The sequence below is a fragment of the Sorex araneus genome, chromosome 4, assembly GCF_027595985.1.
Source record: "Sorex araneus isolate mSorAra2 chromosome 4, mSorAra2.pri, whole genome shotgun sequence".
NCBI classification, from domain to species: Eukaryota; Metazoa; Chordata; class Mammalia; order Eulipotyphla; family Soricidae; genus Sorex; species Sorex araneus.
The window spans coordinates 178,368,980-178,383,405 of record NC_073305.1 but is presented as its reverse complement, the minus strand read 5'-3'; the positions used below and the strand labels follow the sequence as shown (position 1 = coordinate 178,383,405).

Below are 14,426 nucleotides of genomic sequence, written 5' to 3'. Positions count from 1 at the left end.
AGTAAGGCAGGCGCCCTAGCAGCTGCCCTATGGCTCAGCCCCACTCGAACACCTGCTGAGGCTTGTTCTAGCAGCACTCCTCAGAACATCCAGGAAGTGGTGAGAGGCCCCGGGTCCATCTATTGAGGAGCAGCCAAGTCGGCACAGAGACGTGGGCAGAACCACGCGTGGCAGAATCGCATTCCGTAACCCAGTTCTGGAACATAAGCCACAGCTCCTGGGCCGTGGCTGGAAGCGGGTCCTTACTCTGTGCAGCCAGAAAGCCAGCCAGAGCCAGAAACAGGGACTGCCGGCTGCCCAGGCAAGGGGCACGTGGGTAGAGTGGGGTGTGGGACGTGGACTGTGGTCACAGCAGTGGTCACCCATGAGGCCCTTCCCTGGCTCCAGCCTGCTCCCCTCCTTTGTCGGTGGAGCACGGGACACAAGGGTCACTCCTGCCTGACCCGACCAGTGTGTTGTACCTGGAACTGGGCCGGGGTTGGTTGACCGCTTGCAAAATAAGCGCTTTAACCTTATACTATGTCCTGGCCCCCAGGGGTGAAGGACTGCCCCAAACATCCAAATCTCCTGCCCTGATGCCGGGAGGTGGGGAAAACAGGAGAAAACCCCAGGGCTTTGGGAAATACAAACTACAAAATACAAACAGCTCACACAGCCCCGGGGCAGGCTCAGCCCACTCTCAACTGCGCCCTGCAAGCACGTGTCCATACCCTCCAGATAAGCTCAGCAGTTGGGGGAAATTACATACTTAAAAGAGTAACCCAGGGAGGGGCCGGAGAGGGTAGGGCGTTTGCCTTGCACGCGGCCGACCCGGGTTCAATCCCCGGCATCCCATATGGTCCCCCAAGCACCGCCAGGAGTAGTTCCTGAGTGCAAAGCCAGGAGTAACCCCTGAGCATTGCTGGGTGTGACCCAAAAAGCAAAAAAAAAAAAAAAAGAGGAACCCAGGGAGACCCGGAAAGAGCAGACCCACCCGTGCAGGTGGGTGTAGACTTCTGACTCCGAGAACGCCAGGGCACACAACCCCGCTGCGTTTGTGAGCGACAGGATCAGAGAAGTGTTGGTGCCAAGCGTGGCGGTGCCCTGAGCTTCGAAACAGGTCACATCTCTGAAGGGTCCCCGTGAAAGTGCTCCCCCACCCCCCGCCCGCTCCCCTGAAAATAAAACCAATGAAATTTCCAGTAAAATTCATTATATTATTCTAATGCAAATCTTTTTCCCAGGTTTATTTCCCAATTTTAGATTCAAAACACAAGAGACTTGAAACTCAATCATTTAAAATCTAGTGGCTGCCAAAAAATGAGTAAGAATATATGTTAGTAGAATTCGAAATACAATGCACAATTTTTTTTCTCTCTAAAGCTTTTTGTTTTTTTTTTTTTAAATGGCACACCAACCTAAAAACCCATTTGCTTAAAACATTCATGTTTTAAAATTTGACTCTGCTTGGGTAGATTCTGGCTATAAGACAGAATGCAAACGGTATTACATTTCTTCAAAACCATTTGTTTCATTCTGTTCAACTGTGTGTCCTCCCCTACCCAGAGGTCAATCAAAATACAAATATGTGCAAATACAGCAGGCTATTGAAATAAATTCAAGTTGGTATTAATCTGAGGTAAGTTTCATGTGTAAAAACATCACAGTTGTAAGAAATGCCTCTTTACAATCATTAAAATGCACGTGTTCAGAAAGCCCTGGACCCCAAATGAGTAAAACTCCATGCTCCTTAAAATGTGGAATACCATGCAGCATTAGCACTGAAAAATATTTTTAAGCAAAAAAAAAAGGGAAAACAAAAAGCAGAACTCTAGTACTTTTGTTTTCTACTCAATAAAATCTATGGTCACCCAAACCCTTTAAGCTAACCATTTGACCTGAAATAAATTACTAAAATCCCAACATAAAATAAATATCTGTAACTAGCTCCCTCCACCCCTTCCCCAGTCGGGAAGGCCCCCGATGGCCCCCGGGAGAAGGCTGGGGTGGGCCTGAGGGAGCAGCCCCTTCCCCAAGGGAGGCCCGGGGCCTGTCACCTCGCTCTGCAAACTTAAGGTGCTCCCGGGGCGTATCACAGCGGCCCGTCAAACTGGAAGATGCCATACTTGCCGGCGGTCAGCCAGCTGGGCTCGGAGGCGGTGAGCTGCTCGGCCTGGCCCGGCCGCAGGCCCACCTGGATCTCGGCCTTCAGGGTCCGGATGCTGCAGAGCGGGGCGGGGTGGAAGCCGCTCAGGGCCTGGCGGAAGGGGACGGTGGACTCCCACTTGCGGTCCCCCGTCAGCTTGCGGTAATTCAGGTCGCCCTTGAACAGCACCAGCCGGGCCTGCTGCAGCTCGGCGTACAGGTCGGGCGCCACCTGGGCCATGGCGCTGAACTCGTGGGGCAGAGTCCAGAAGATGTGGTCGCGGTACACCCACCGGCCCGCCTCCACGTACCTGCCCCAGTTGCCCCCGCACTTGGACACCCACGGGTGGCCCGACTGCCCGGCCTGGTCGATGAGCCACTTGAAATCACGGGCGGTGGTATCGGACACGAACCAGGGGATCGTTTTCCCGTAAAAATAGATCTCGGTGGCCAGCTTCGAGGTTAACATGAAGTCGGCCAGAACTAAGTCCGTGACCAGCTCAAACCCGGAGTTATCCAGGACGATGGCCACGCGGACGGCCGCACCGCCCTCGGCCGGCTTGGACTCGCTGAGCAGGGACCAGAGACGCTCCATGTCGTTCACCAGAATGAACGGCTTGAGGTCGTCCACAGAACTGATCACGTTGGTCCTCTGGGAACTGCTTTCTCCGCCCGAGAAAGAGAGGTCACACTTATTTCCCCACAGTGAAATCTGAAAAAGAAAAAAGAAAGAAATATCTATAAATGTATCTATTCTCCTTTTGAATTATCAACACACTCGCTGTCTGCTGATATAGTACATAAGGGTAAGCTATGGCTGTAGCAATGTCACTGTAGCAGTCCCGTTGTTCATCGATCTGCTCGAGCGGGCACCAGTAACGTCTCCATTGTGACACTTGTCACTGTTTCTGGCATATCGAATATGCCATGGGCAGCTTGCCAGGTTCTACACATAAAAATACGAGAAGTCTTCTTCAAGTCTACACTTTCTCTGCTCATGGGAAGACTTTCTTTCATCTGTTTTGGTGCCATCCCCAGCAGTGCTCAGGGAACTGAGCCCAGTGGCAGGGACGCACCCCCGGTCCCCCACGCACGGTCCGCTGAGCTCTCTCCGCAGCAAGAGTCTATCCAGGACCCGGGCCCGGCAGAGTCAGCAAGCAAGCTCCTGGTCACTGGGAAACGAACACCAGGAAACGGCCCGGACGGCATTAGCACCCGGATCGAGTCTCTAGAATCCAAGTCTTGGCATCCTGCAGCCAGCAGCACACGATCAGAAGTCAGAAAGGGGCGACTCAGAGATCAAGTTTACAAGTCGAAGTAGACAGAAAGCGAATGTTTCTGTCTTCACCCCGGGGCAGCCCCGGAGGCCCTCAGCGTCTGGGGTCCCCCCCTGCGGCCCCCGCACACCTGCCGGGAGCCCTCCGGCTGCGGACACGGCACACTACCTGGGCGCTAGTGCTCTCTCTCGAAAGACAGGCCAGGCGCAGGCCCAAAGGCCCTTCCAGCTCTACTCCGTGGAGTTCACCCCTGCGAGGGCGGGTTCTGGAATGGAGCCAGGCCCATTGGGACCCCCGCAGTGAGGGAGGCGGAGCCTGCACTGCACGGGTTCCGCAATGAGGCAAAGAGGCTGTGAGACTTGGTGGGCGTGAGTGCCTCGGCCAATACTTGGCCGATCAGTAGATTCCCCCCAATGCTCTCTTCCCGACTGACTTCCAGCCAAAGGTACTGGGGGGACCATGTCGGATGCCGGGGATCGAACCCTGTCAGCCACGTGCAGGACATACGCGCTCCTCACGGTACTGTCTCTTCGACCCCTCCAACTTTCTTGGAGCAGGGGGGACACACCTGGCGATTTTTCTTTCTTTTAAAATTAATATCCTTGGGGGGGGGCGGAGACTTAGCACAGGGGCTGAGGCCCATGTCTCACCTGCCTCTGCCATCACTCCTAGGCGCGGGCTGGAGCAGGCGTGTCCCCGACACCTCCTCCAATTGGATAACAGCAGGGGAGGGGGGGCGGCTCAGGGGCTACTCCCAGCTCAGAGCCTGAAGGCCCCCGAGACGGGGCAGGAAGTGGCCCCCCTGCACCGGGGCACGCGCCCACCCAGGCCGAGGCAGCACCCGGCCGCAGGCTGCTGGGGTGCTCCTGGTCTCTCTAGCCCCCAGGTGGGTGCGTCCTGAGCCCTCACAGGCTGGATCTGCCAGGACGCTGGGCAGGGGTGGGAGAAAGGGCGCGGACTGTGGGCAGTGGGGCGGGTCCGGCCCTCTCTGGGAGCAAGCAGGGCTGAAGTGAGGCAGGGCGACTGGGGAAACGAACACCGAGACCCGGGGACTGACACACGGGCAACTCCCCCAGGCCTCTCCGCAGGCAGGCAGCTGCTCTCCTCGCCCCACGGCCGTGGCCACCACACCCGCCGGTCAGCGCCCGGTCAGTGCCCACTCAGCAGGGCCATGAACAGAGACACCTGGGCTCATGGGCTCACGCCCGAGTGTGCTTGAACAGCAAAGCGTGTCAAAACACATCCACAATGACGCAATGTGTCATTCCTCTGAGCAGGCCTGGAGTGAAGGATGCGGCCACTTTCACCCAAGACCTGAGCCCCGGCCTGAGCCTCACGCCCCCCTTCCTGCCCACACGCACCGGGTGGGGGCCCCAACTCAGGGGCTCAGGCGCATGGGCACAGACACACACAGACGCAGACGCACACACATACACAGACGCATAGCCACATGGACACACACAGACGCAGACGCACACACACAGACACACACACACAGACACACACACACACACACACAGCCCAAGCAAACCCACACAGCCACACTGAGTGGGCGCCTGTCCTCAGGCCTGTCCCCCAGCAGCCCCTGCTCCCTGCCTGAAACACCCCCCACCTCCCTAGAGCACTGTCTTCCTGGAAATGTCTCCATGTCTCATTCCTCTGGAACAGGCGGGGGCTTAGAGATGCTCCGGCACCTCCCCCAGCATTTTGGTTTCGGTCTCGCCCGTGATGCTCGGGGGTTACTCTTGGCTGCACCAGGACCGCTCCTTGTGGTGCTCAGGGGACCACACGGGATGCCAGGGACGGAAGCCCGGTAGGCCGTGTGCAAGGCAAGCGCCCGACCCGCTGTACTACTGCTCTGCGCCCGCCCGCCCCCCGCCCCAACCTGACGAGTTGGTTTTTGGTGTTGTTCGGGGGGGGGGGGGGGGCACACCCAGCGGTGTGCTCAGAGATCACTCCTGATGAAACCCAGGTCGGCCGTGTGGCTGTGGCATCGCTCCGGGCCCTGCACTCAGGACTCTAGGGGGTGCACTCCAAGGCCAGGGTGCAGTGACTGCACACGGCACAGGACAGACCCAGAAACGGGCAGGACACCCTGACGCGAACTGCGCCCCTGGGCTCCGGTGCCCCAGCCCAGCCTCCGCAAAGCCCATGGGCCAGTCTCACAGCACCCGACTCGGTGCACGAGCCCTCCTCACCCGAGTCAGACACCGGGGCAGGCCCAGGAACGGCCCTCGGGAGAAGCTCAAGGAAGCAGCAGAGCCCATGCCCCTCCCCTCCCCTCCCCTCCCCTTCCCCGGGCAGCCACACATGTCGCTGCTCGTGCTCTGGCTCACGGGGTGACCGTCCCGTGACAGCAGAGGCGCTCACTGTCCGTAGCAGCCCAGAGAGACGGCGCATCTACCTGGAGGAACTTGAAGAACTCGCTCTTGAGCCGCTCGCCCTGGAGGGCGTCGGGCGCGCCCAGCGTCTGTTGCAGGTAGGTGCACAGGCTGCTGACGGACTCCTGCGACTCGAAGAAACTCTGCTCCTTCGATTCGCGAAACACGTCGAAGTTGTCGATCGGCGGGCTGGAAATGGAGAAAAGCACAGGAGTACACGGGGTGCCTCCATACCGCTGTGCCGTGGGGTGCTGGGGGTGGGCTCGTGCAGGGGGTGCTCCATCACAGGCCCGGGGACCCAGCCCCACGTCACCTGCCACCCCCTGGGGCTCGAGGGACAGCACGGGTGAAGGCTCCGGCCTGGGCTGTAGCGTGCCTGGGTCAACCCCCAGCATCACACGGTCCCTGAGCACGGCCTGTGTCTCTACGTGCGTCTGTCTGTCTGCCTATCTGTGTGTCTGGGTCTACATCTGAGCACTGCCCAGGAGTCTTCCCCAAACACTCTAGGTGTGCCCCCAACCCCAAAATAAAATTTTGCTAGTGGAAAATACATAAATATACCAGCATTTATACATCCCAAACACTGCGGCTTCCACCCCGCCACCCAGTCACCGGAAGTGACATCCTGACTCCCAGGGTATGGCCAGAGCTCAGAGCACTGTGGAAAATTCCTCAGAGAGGGGCTTTCTTCAGAACTCTGGCCAGCAAATGCAGACCCACACCCCTGGGGTTTTACTTTTTTTTTTTTTCCTCTTCCCTTTTTGGGTCACACTCGGTGATGCCCAGGCCTACTCTTGACCCTGCACTCAGGGATTACTCCTGACGGGAGTATCGGGGACCATGTGAGACGCCGGGGATCAAACCTGGGTCAGCCGCATGCAAGGCAAGCTCCCGACTCTGGCCCCTGGGACACTTGATTTTCCTTTTGAGGCTCGAAAAGAAGTCCTCTGAGAGAACTTCTCAAGACTTCCTCGCCACATGGCTGAAATGCATCAGTCTCTCAGGGGCGTTAAAAAAAAAAATAGCCGCTGCACGGGCAGCAATGAATAACAGTGAGCAGGTGTGGTTTGAGAGCATTTTTAATGTCCCGGCAGAGATGCCCAAGAGTGGAATCGCGAGTGGTTAGAAAGAAGACGGGCAGAGAAGAACAGAACTCCAAGAGGGAAGAAGAGGAAAATAAGTAAGGGGCTAACAGGCATCAGGCATTCAGTTACACCAGAGACATGGGTGAGGGGCACAGCCACGTCTCCCAAACACAGACTCAACAGGACTGAAAACATGAGACCCAAGCGGCAACCACCGGACCTTTGCAATGTGCCTGTCTAGTTGCCAGGCGGGGCTGGAGTGGGGGCGGGGTGGGGAGGGAATCCGGGAACACTGGTAGGGGGAAGTGGACACTGCAATAGGGATCGGTGTTGAACTACTACATGCCTGAACCAATGATCAGTAACTGTAAACCATGGCTCTTGAATTAAAAAAAAAAAAAAAAAAAAGAGGCGCTGCAGGGCAGCCTGCCTGGCAGCCAGGGACCCACCCACCCAGCCTGGGAAGGTTGTGGATCATTATATAACACCGACCCCCACCCCAGGTCAGAACGATAGCACAGCGGGAACAGCATTTGCCTTGCACACGGCTGACTCGGGTTCGATTCCCAGCATCCCATAGGGTTCCCCCGAGCACTGCCAAGAGTAATTCCTGAGTGCATGAGCCAGGAGTAACCCCTGTGCATCGAGAGGTATAACCCAAAAAGCAAAAACCAAAACCAAAATAACCCGAACGCCCCCCTAGAAACATGGGCTCCCTTGACATCAAAAATGTCTTGGGACTGGATTGGTGGGGGCTCCAGCGTGTGGTGATGTGATAACACTGCAGATTCAGGCGGATGGCAAGGGGGAAGGTCGTGGACGCCGGGTTCAAAACCTTAGTCTGTGGTACAGCTCTCTCGCCACTGACCGGGTGAAGGGGAAACGGTGCCAGAAGCCCTGACCATCAGAAACATGGACATCGCCAAGGAACTCTGCCTGCCCCCCCCCCCCCCCCGCCCCCGAGACAGCCCCGCCCCATGCTGGCTGAGGACACCATCAAAGACGCCCTGGCTGGTGACAAGCTGGAACAAGAACCCAAGAAAGCAGAGGGAGAGGAGAAATGAGCCCCGGGGCCAGCCCCAGCCAGCCCGCAGACCTGAGACGCGCACGACACTCGATGCCCCACTGTGCCCGAGTCACCCCACAGCATCCTCGTGCCGAATCCCGTGCTTCCGTCCCGTAAGGCAGCCCACATCTATTCCTGCATGTGTCTGGCCACAGAACTGCAGCCAGCGGCAAGTCTCAGCTCCGCAGTTCACCAAGTGCACGTGCCCCTCCTCCTCCCTGAGTCTAGTCACAGGGAGATGACGCGACACCTGGGTGTGGGGATGTGAAAGAACCAGTTATTGTACGTAAAGCAGACCTGCACACATCTATCAATTAAAGAACAGAAGACCAGGCAAGAAAGAGAAAAGAGGGCTGGAGTGATAGCACAGGGGGTAGGGCGTTTGCCTTGCACGTGGCCGACCCGGGTTTGAATCCCAGCATCCCATATGGTCACCTGAGCACCGCCAGGAGTAATTCCTGAGTGCATGAGCCAGGAATGACCCCTGTGCATTGCCGGGTGTGACCCCCCCCCCCAAAAAAAGAAGAAAAAAAAATGAAAGAGAAAAGAAAAGAAAATTAGGCCAGAGCCACATATCCAAGAGTGAACAGGGAAAAGAGATTGCAATTTAGTCACCAAAGTATCACACGTAAAGGACAACGTGGGTGACAGTGAAAATGACAGCCGGTCACAGAGACAGAAGCACAGGGGGCTGGAGCAATAGCACAGAGGGTAGGGCGTTTGCCTTGCACGCGGCCGACTTGGGTTCGATTCCCAGCATCCCATATGGTCCCCTGAGCACCGCCAGGAGTAATTCCTGAGTGCAGAGCCAGGAGTAACCCCTGTGCATCGCCAGGTGTGACCCAAAAAGAAAAAAAAAAAAAAAAAGAGACAGAAGCACAGCCCGGTTACTCCATGCCTGTGAACGCGCTGAGCCCCACAGGCACAGGAGAGCGAGCAGGGCAGGGCTGCAGAGTCAGTGAGACGGTGTGCAGGGCTGGGGCGGGAGAGCCGGTCACCGAGCCAGCCAACCCCCACAACCCCCTCCCCAGAGAGCCTGCGGTGTGACTCGGTGAAGGGCTCGACTGGCATGAAGCCTGGGGTCCAGCACCTCCGAAAAACCAAATAAGCAACAGAGGGCCCTACTGACTCCTAGAACACCTCGCCTTGTTTCACCTTGTCTTTTACAAAGATTTCCAGTGAGCAATTTTGGTTTGTTTGGTTCAGCAAATGCGATTTGCTTTACCCTAGAAGGAAAGGGTTCTAGAAGGGTTAGCTCCTCGCGGGAGACAGCCCAGTGGTTCCTGCTGGAGGATTCGATACTGGCCCAGCTGATGGACGACTGCATCTGCTGAACTGAATTTGGGTTCCACCATTTATTATTTTAATTTGGGGCAGGGGGGGTCTTCCCAGCTACTCTCTGCCAGCATGTCAGTGGTTCGATGTGAGGCCAGGGGAGACGCTTGGGGGTCTCCATGTTGTACCCAGTGATGCTCAGGGGTCCACGTGGTAGAGGGACCCGCTGGGCTCAGCCATACGCTGGGATGCGCCTCCATCTCTGTCCTAGCCTCTCCGGTCTGCTTCCCAGTCCGACGAGCACTTTACTCCCCCACACCCACAAGTGACTCGATGACTGCACGCTCACCTCTGGATAATGGCCTCGTGGATCCGCCGGTACATGTAGCATTCCACAAGCAGCCACGGTGAGTAGAACCACCTTGGCTTCTCATCACTGGCGAGTAACAGACGCCCGTGGTGCTCTAGGTACTGGTTCCATATGTCAGTATCCACAAACTTTTCAACCAAAGGAATGATGGGCTTGTCCGTCTGCAGTTCGTTCCGTAATTTAGAAAGGAGGGAAATGGCTTTCTTTTCCGCTTCCATGCCTTCCTGCAGAAACACAGGAGAAAAACAGGCATGTAAGTAACTACAGTGATATCTGATTGTGCAGACATATATGTACAGGGATTCACGGCCATGGCTGGGTCGGGCAAGTCAGGAGTGAGGTGTGAGGTCCGGTCAGTGTGGACCATAACCCCAGCCCAGCTCCTGAACGAGGGTACAAGTATTTCCTCTAGAATCACGTTCTGACGAACCTAGACTTACAGCAAAATTGCATTTCAGAACCTTTTTTGTCTTTCAGACGCTACTACATTCCGGGGGGTGTTTCAGAGCCAAAGTGCTCAGAATACCCCTTGCAGTATTTGGGAGACTATCTATGGCACAGCCTAAACCCGGGGCTTCCTCCGTCTGGTGGGCCTCTCTCAAGCCCCCTTACAAACATTTTTGTTTTCAGGCTACAGCCAGAAGAACGCAGGGCCTATTCCTGGCTCTGTGCTCAGAGATCGCTCCTGGTGGGGCTCAGATCCCAGGGATCAAACGCAGGTTGCTCCCAGGCAAGGCCCTCAAAACCACTGCATCTCTGCCCCCCAAATTAAAACTTCTTGGGGGGGTTGGGGGAGGACTGTCAGCAATGCTTAAGGTTTGCTCCCGGCTCTGCACTCAGGGGTCACTCTTGGCGGGGCTTGGGGAACTACACGGGGTGCCAGAATCAAACCTGGATCAGCACATACGAGGCAAGTGCCCGACCTGCTGTATTCTCTCTACAAGGCCTAAATAAAACTTCTTTTTTTTTTTTTTTTTGCTTTTTGGATCACAACTAGCAATACTCAGGGGGTCACTCCTGGCAGTGCTGGGGGACCATATGGGATCCCGGGGATCGAACCTGGGTCGGTCCTGCACAGAAGGCAAACGCCCTACCCGCTGTGCTATCGCTCCGGCCCCCATAAATAAAAATTCTTAAGGGGTCAGAGAGATAGGACAGCAGGGAGGACACTGGCCTTACACACAGCTGACTGGGGCTCAATTTCTGGCACGCCACAGAGTCCCCAAGCCTGCCCGGAGATCCCTGAATACAGAACTTATTCCCTGAATTAGCACTAAGCAAGGCCTGGGGTGGCCCCAAAACAAAACAAATTCTTAAGTTGAAAGTCAAATCACGAAGTCCAACTCTTTCACTAACACTATCCCACCTTCCCTACTCTCTAAGACACCAAGACAGAGGGGGACGGAGGGAAGGGTGTGTTGTCTGACTAGAAACACGCCCCACCCAAATCCTGTGACCCTCCAGGCCTGCATTCTGCCACTGTGAGCCCTTAGAGCCTCTGTTGTGGTTGTTTTGGGCCCGTGACCAGCTGTGCTCAGGGTTTACTCCTCCCTGAGCTCAATGGTCACTCCAGGTGGGCGGGGGACCATATGTGGGGGGGACCATATGTGGTGCTGGGGACAGAACCCAGGTCTGCTGGCAAGACCCCGCATCTCCCCACCCATTTTATGTCTTAGGAGCTAACATTCTCACTGGGCGCTTCGGTCAAGGAGTTCACAAAAATTAAAGTTAAAAACACAAGTCTTACCTCTCCATGCTTCTCAAAAAATTCACTTTTATGTCTATGCAAGGAATCAATAGCCTTGGTTAAGATCTGTGGTATTCTGTCTTTGATTGTCAAGTAGGCGAAGGATCTGCAAAGAGAGTTACACCGTGCAGTTAGCAGATAGCAGATTAGCACTGCAGCACTGTCATCCAGTTCATTGATTTGCTTGAGCAGGCACCAGTAACGTCTTCATTGTGAGACTTCTTACTGTTTCTGGCATATCGAATACGCCACGGGGAGCTTGCCAGGCTCTGCCGTGCGGGTGGGATACTCTCGGTAGCTTGCCGGGCTCTCCAAGACGGAGGAATAGACCGGGTCGACTGCGTGCAAGGCAAATGCTCTACCCGCTGTGCTATCGCTCCAGATTAGTGGCATAAATTCGTTCAGCTCTGGAACACCCTGCTCCAAAGAAAAGCCCTCTTGGTCCAACCACTGCTGAGGTGAGCCAGTACTGTCGGGCCATGATCAGAGAAACCTGGACAGGCTTCTCACAGCGAAAGGAGACAGCCCTGGGGCCTCTAATAACATCGGTCCAGTAATTGTTATTACTATTATTATTATTATTATTTTGGCGTTTTTGGGTCACACCCGGCAATGCTTACTCCTGGCTCTGCACTCAGGAATTACTCCTGGCGGTGCTTGGGGGACCATATGGGATGCTAGGGATCGAACCCAGGTCGGCCGCTTACAAGGCAAATGCCCTACCCACCGTACTATAGCTCCAGCCCACCAGTAATTATTCTTATTGTTCCCAATCTATTCTTTTAACAGAAGCCAGTTTAACCAGAAAAAAAAAAAATCAGATCAGCAAACAGGCCCTCCCCCCCTTCTTCCCTCCCCTGAGTGACATGAAGATAAAACTGCATGGCAAGCTAGTGAGCCGGAGAACAGAAACACTAATCTGACTTTAACAATGCGACTCTCACTCCCGTCCATACCCTTAGCCAAACGTAAATCTCTGCAAAGACTTCCTTTGCAGGGCAAGGGGAGGCCCAGACCCAGGGTGCCCGGGGCTTTCTCCTGGCAGGGCTCCAGGGCCCTATGGGGTGCTGGGGAATCCCCAGTTAAGGGCTACTGAGGTCCAGGTGCCTGGGGTCCCTGCTAAGACAGCCTCCCCTTCCCCCAGAACAAGCCCAGGAACAGCTCCTGAGTGTGGCCCGAGGGGAAAGAAAAGAGTTAAAGATGCATACACAGGGCAAGATATTTTTGTTATTTTTCTGGTGGGGAGAGGAGCCTCCTAAAGTATTCAAGGTCCCGGTGAAACTGGGCTCCATCTACTGCCTCGGGCTTCAATGCTGGGCACTGATATGCTGTGATGTCCTGAGGCTGAGCTGAGGCACTGAGGACCCAATTCGGGGTCCCCTGCAAACCAGGCACGTGTTCCAGCCCTCTGAGGCGTCTCCTTTTTGATGGAAACACCTACCATTGAGGGGCGGGGGGCAGGGTCATTAGTGCTGAAATTCCGTAGGTTTTAAATTGCAAAGATGACTAGTTCCTTTACACCCTCCCTCAGGTCCCCGAGAGATGTGGAAAAGCAAGCCAACTTTTGCAATAACTTAAATTACCAAACCCGTCCCCGAGCCACCAAGGAAGGCTTGATGCCAAGGAAGGCTTTGCATTTTGCCCTACTTGGAGAACTCTCCCGGCTCAGAAATTTGGCCGCTGGATTTTCACTCTTGGGTTTGGTTTTGTTGCCGTCCACAACTTTTCCAGCAACCTACAACACCCACGGCCTAAATGGGGAGAGGGGAGCAAAAACCTGGAGGTTTTTCTTTTTTCCCCCGTTTTTAGGCCACAACCGGCGGTGCTCAGGGGGAGCTACTCCTGGCTCTGCGCCCGGGGATCACCCCTGGCGGGGCTGCGGGGGGGCGGGGGGGACCAGGTGGGATGCAGGGTCGGCCACGTGCCAGGCAAACGCCTTGCTGGGGGGGGGGGTGGGAACCCGGAGTTTCCTTGGCGTGACGGCCAACCGCAGCGATGTGCCTGCCTCGCCTCCTCCCTGACTGGCCCCGAACTGAACTTTCCCTGAATGCCAAGCCCCCCCGCACGCCGCCAAAGTGGGCTCCCCGGACCCGAGAGGGAACCTGAGTTCAATATCCGGATAGCAGAAGGGCGAGCGGGCCGGGAGCTCCGCAGGCGGCCGCGCGGGTGCCCAGCCGCTGCCCGCGCCGCGACGGGGCCAACGGGCGCGTTCCACCCGGGAAGGTGCAGCCCGCGCCCCGCAGCCCGTGCCCGAGTCCCGCAGCCCGCAGCCCGTGCCCGAGCCCCCAGCCCGTGCCCGAGCCCCCCATCCCGCAGCCCTGTCCGAGCCCCCCATCCCGCAGCCCGTGCCCGAGTCCCTCAGCCCGCAGCCCGTGTCGGAGCCCCCAGCCCGCAGCCCTGTCCGAGCCCCCCATCTCGCAGCCCGTGCCCGAGTCCCCCAGCCCGCAGCCCGTGTCCGAGCCCCCCAGCCCGTGCCCGAGCCCGCAGCCCGTGCCCGAGCCCGCAGCCCGTGCCCGAGCCCCGCAGATCGAGCCCGCCGTGACCCCCGCAGCCCGTTGTCCGAGTCCCGCAGCCCGCGTCCGAGCCCCGCAACCCGAGCCCGCCGTGACCCCCGCAGCCCGTGGTCCGAGCCCCGCAGCCCGTGGTCCGAGCCCCGCAGCCCGAGCCCGCCGTGGGCGCCGCGGGCCGGGTCACCGCTCAAGGGTGGCCGCGCCGAGCCCGGGCGAGCCTGGCTGGACCCGACCACACGGCCGCTGCCCGGGGACCGAGCACCCAACCCGCCCGCCCCCGGCTCTCCGCGGTCCAGCCCGCTGGGGACTCGCGGGCTCCCGGCGAGGCCCGCCCGGGAAGCCGGGGCCGAGCCCGCGGGGGCCGCGGAGCGCGCCACGCACCCGACGTCCTGGCCCGAGAGAGACTCCGGAGTGACCGCCATGGCCCCGCGCCCCGCCGGCGCCAACGCTCGGGCGGCACCAGCCTCTCGGGGCGGGGGGCGGAGCGCGGGCGGCAAAAAAAAAAAAAAGTTTGAACACGCGAACTTTATTAGGGGCCCACCCCCGGAGACAACCAACAATGGCCGGCTCGAGGACGCCGAGATCTTCCGG

General features: G+C 57.4%; 1 protein-coding gene across 1 annotated transcript; it reads right to left on the bottom strand.

Annotated features, from left to right (window-relative positions):
* Positions 1-1,181: 1,181 nt before the first annotated feature.
* On the bottom strand, positions 1,182-14,386 carry ARMT1 (acidic residue methyltransferase 1). The gene is made up of 5 exons (XM_055134914.1): positions 14,217-14,386; positions 11,326-11,431; positions 9,558-9,802; positions 5,806-5,971; positions 1,182-2,836 (listed from the first exon to the last, which is right to left on the bottom strand). Exons 1-5 carry the CDS (start codon positions 14,255-14,257, stop codon positions 2,072-2,074), a joined length of 1,323 nt encoding a protein of 440 aa, XP_054990889.1. The 5' UTR covers positions 14,258-14,386; the 3' UTR covers positions 1,182-2,071.
* Between the last annotated feature and the right edge of the window lie 40 nt (positions 14,387-14,426).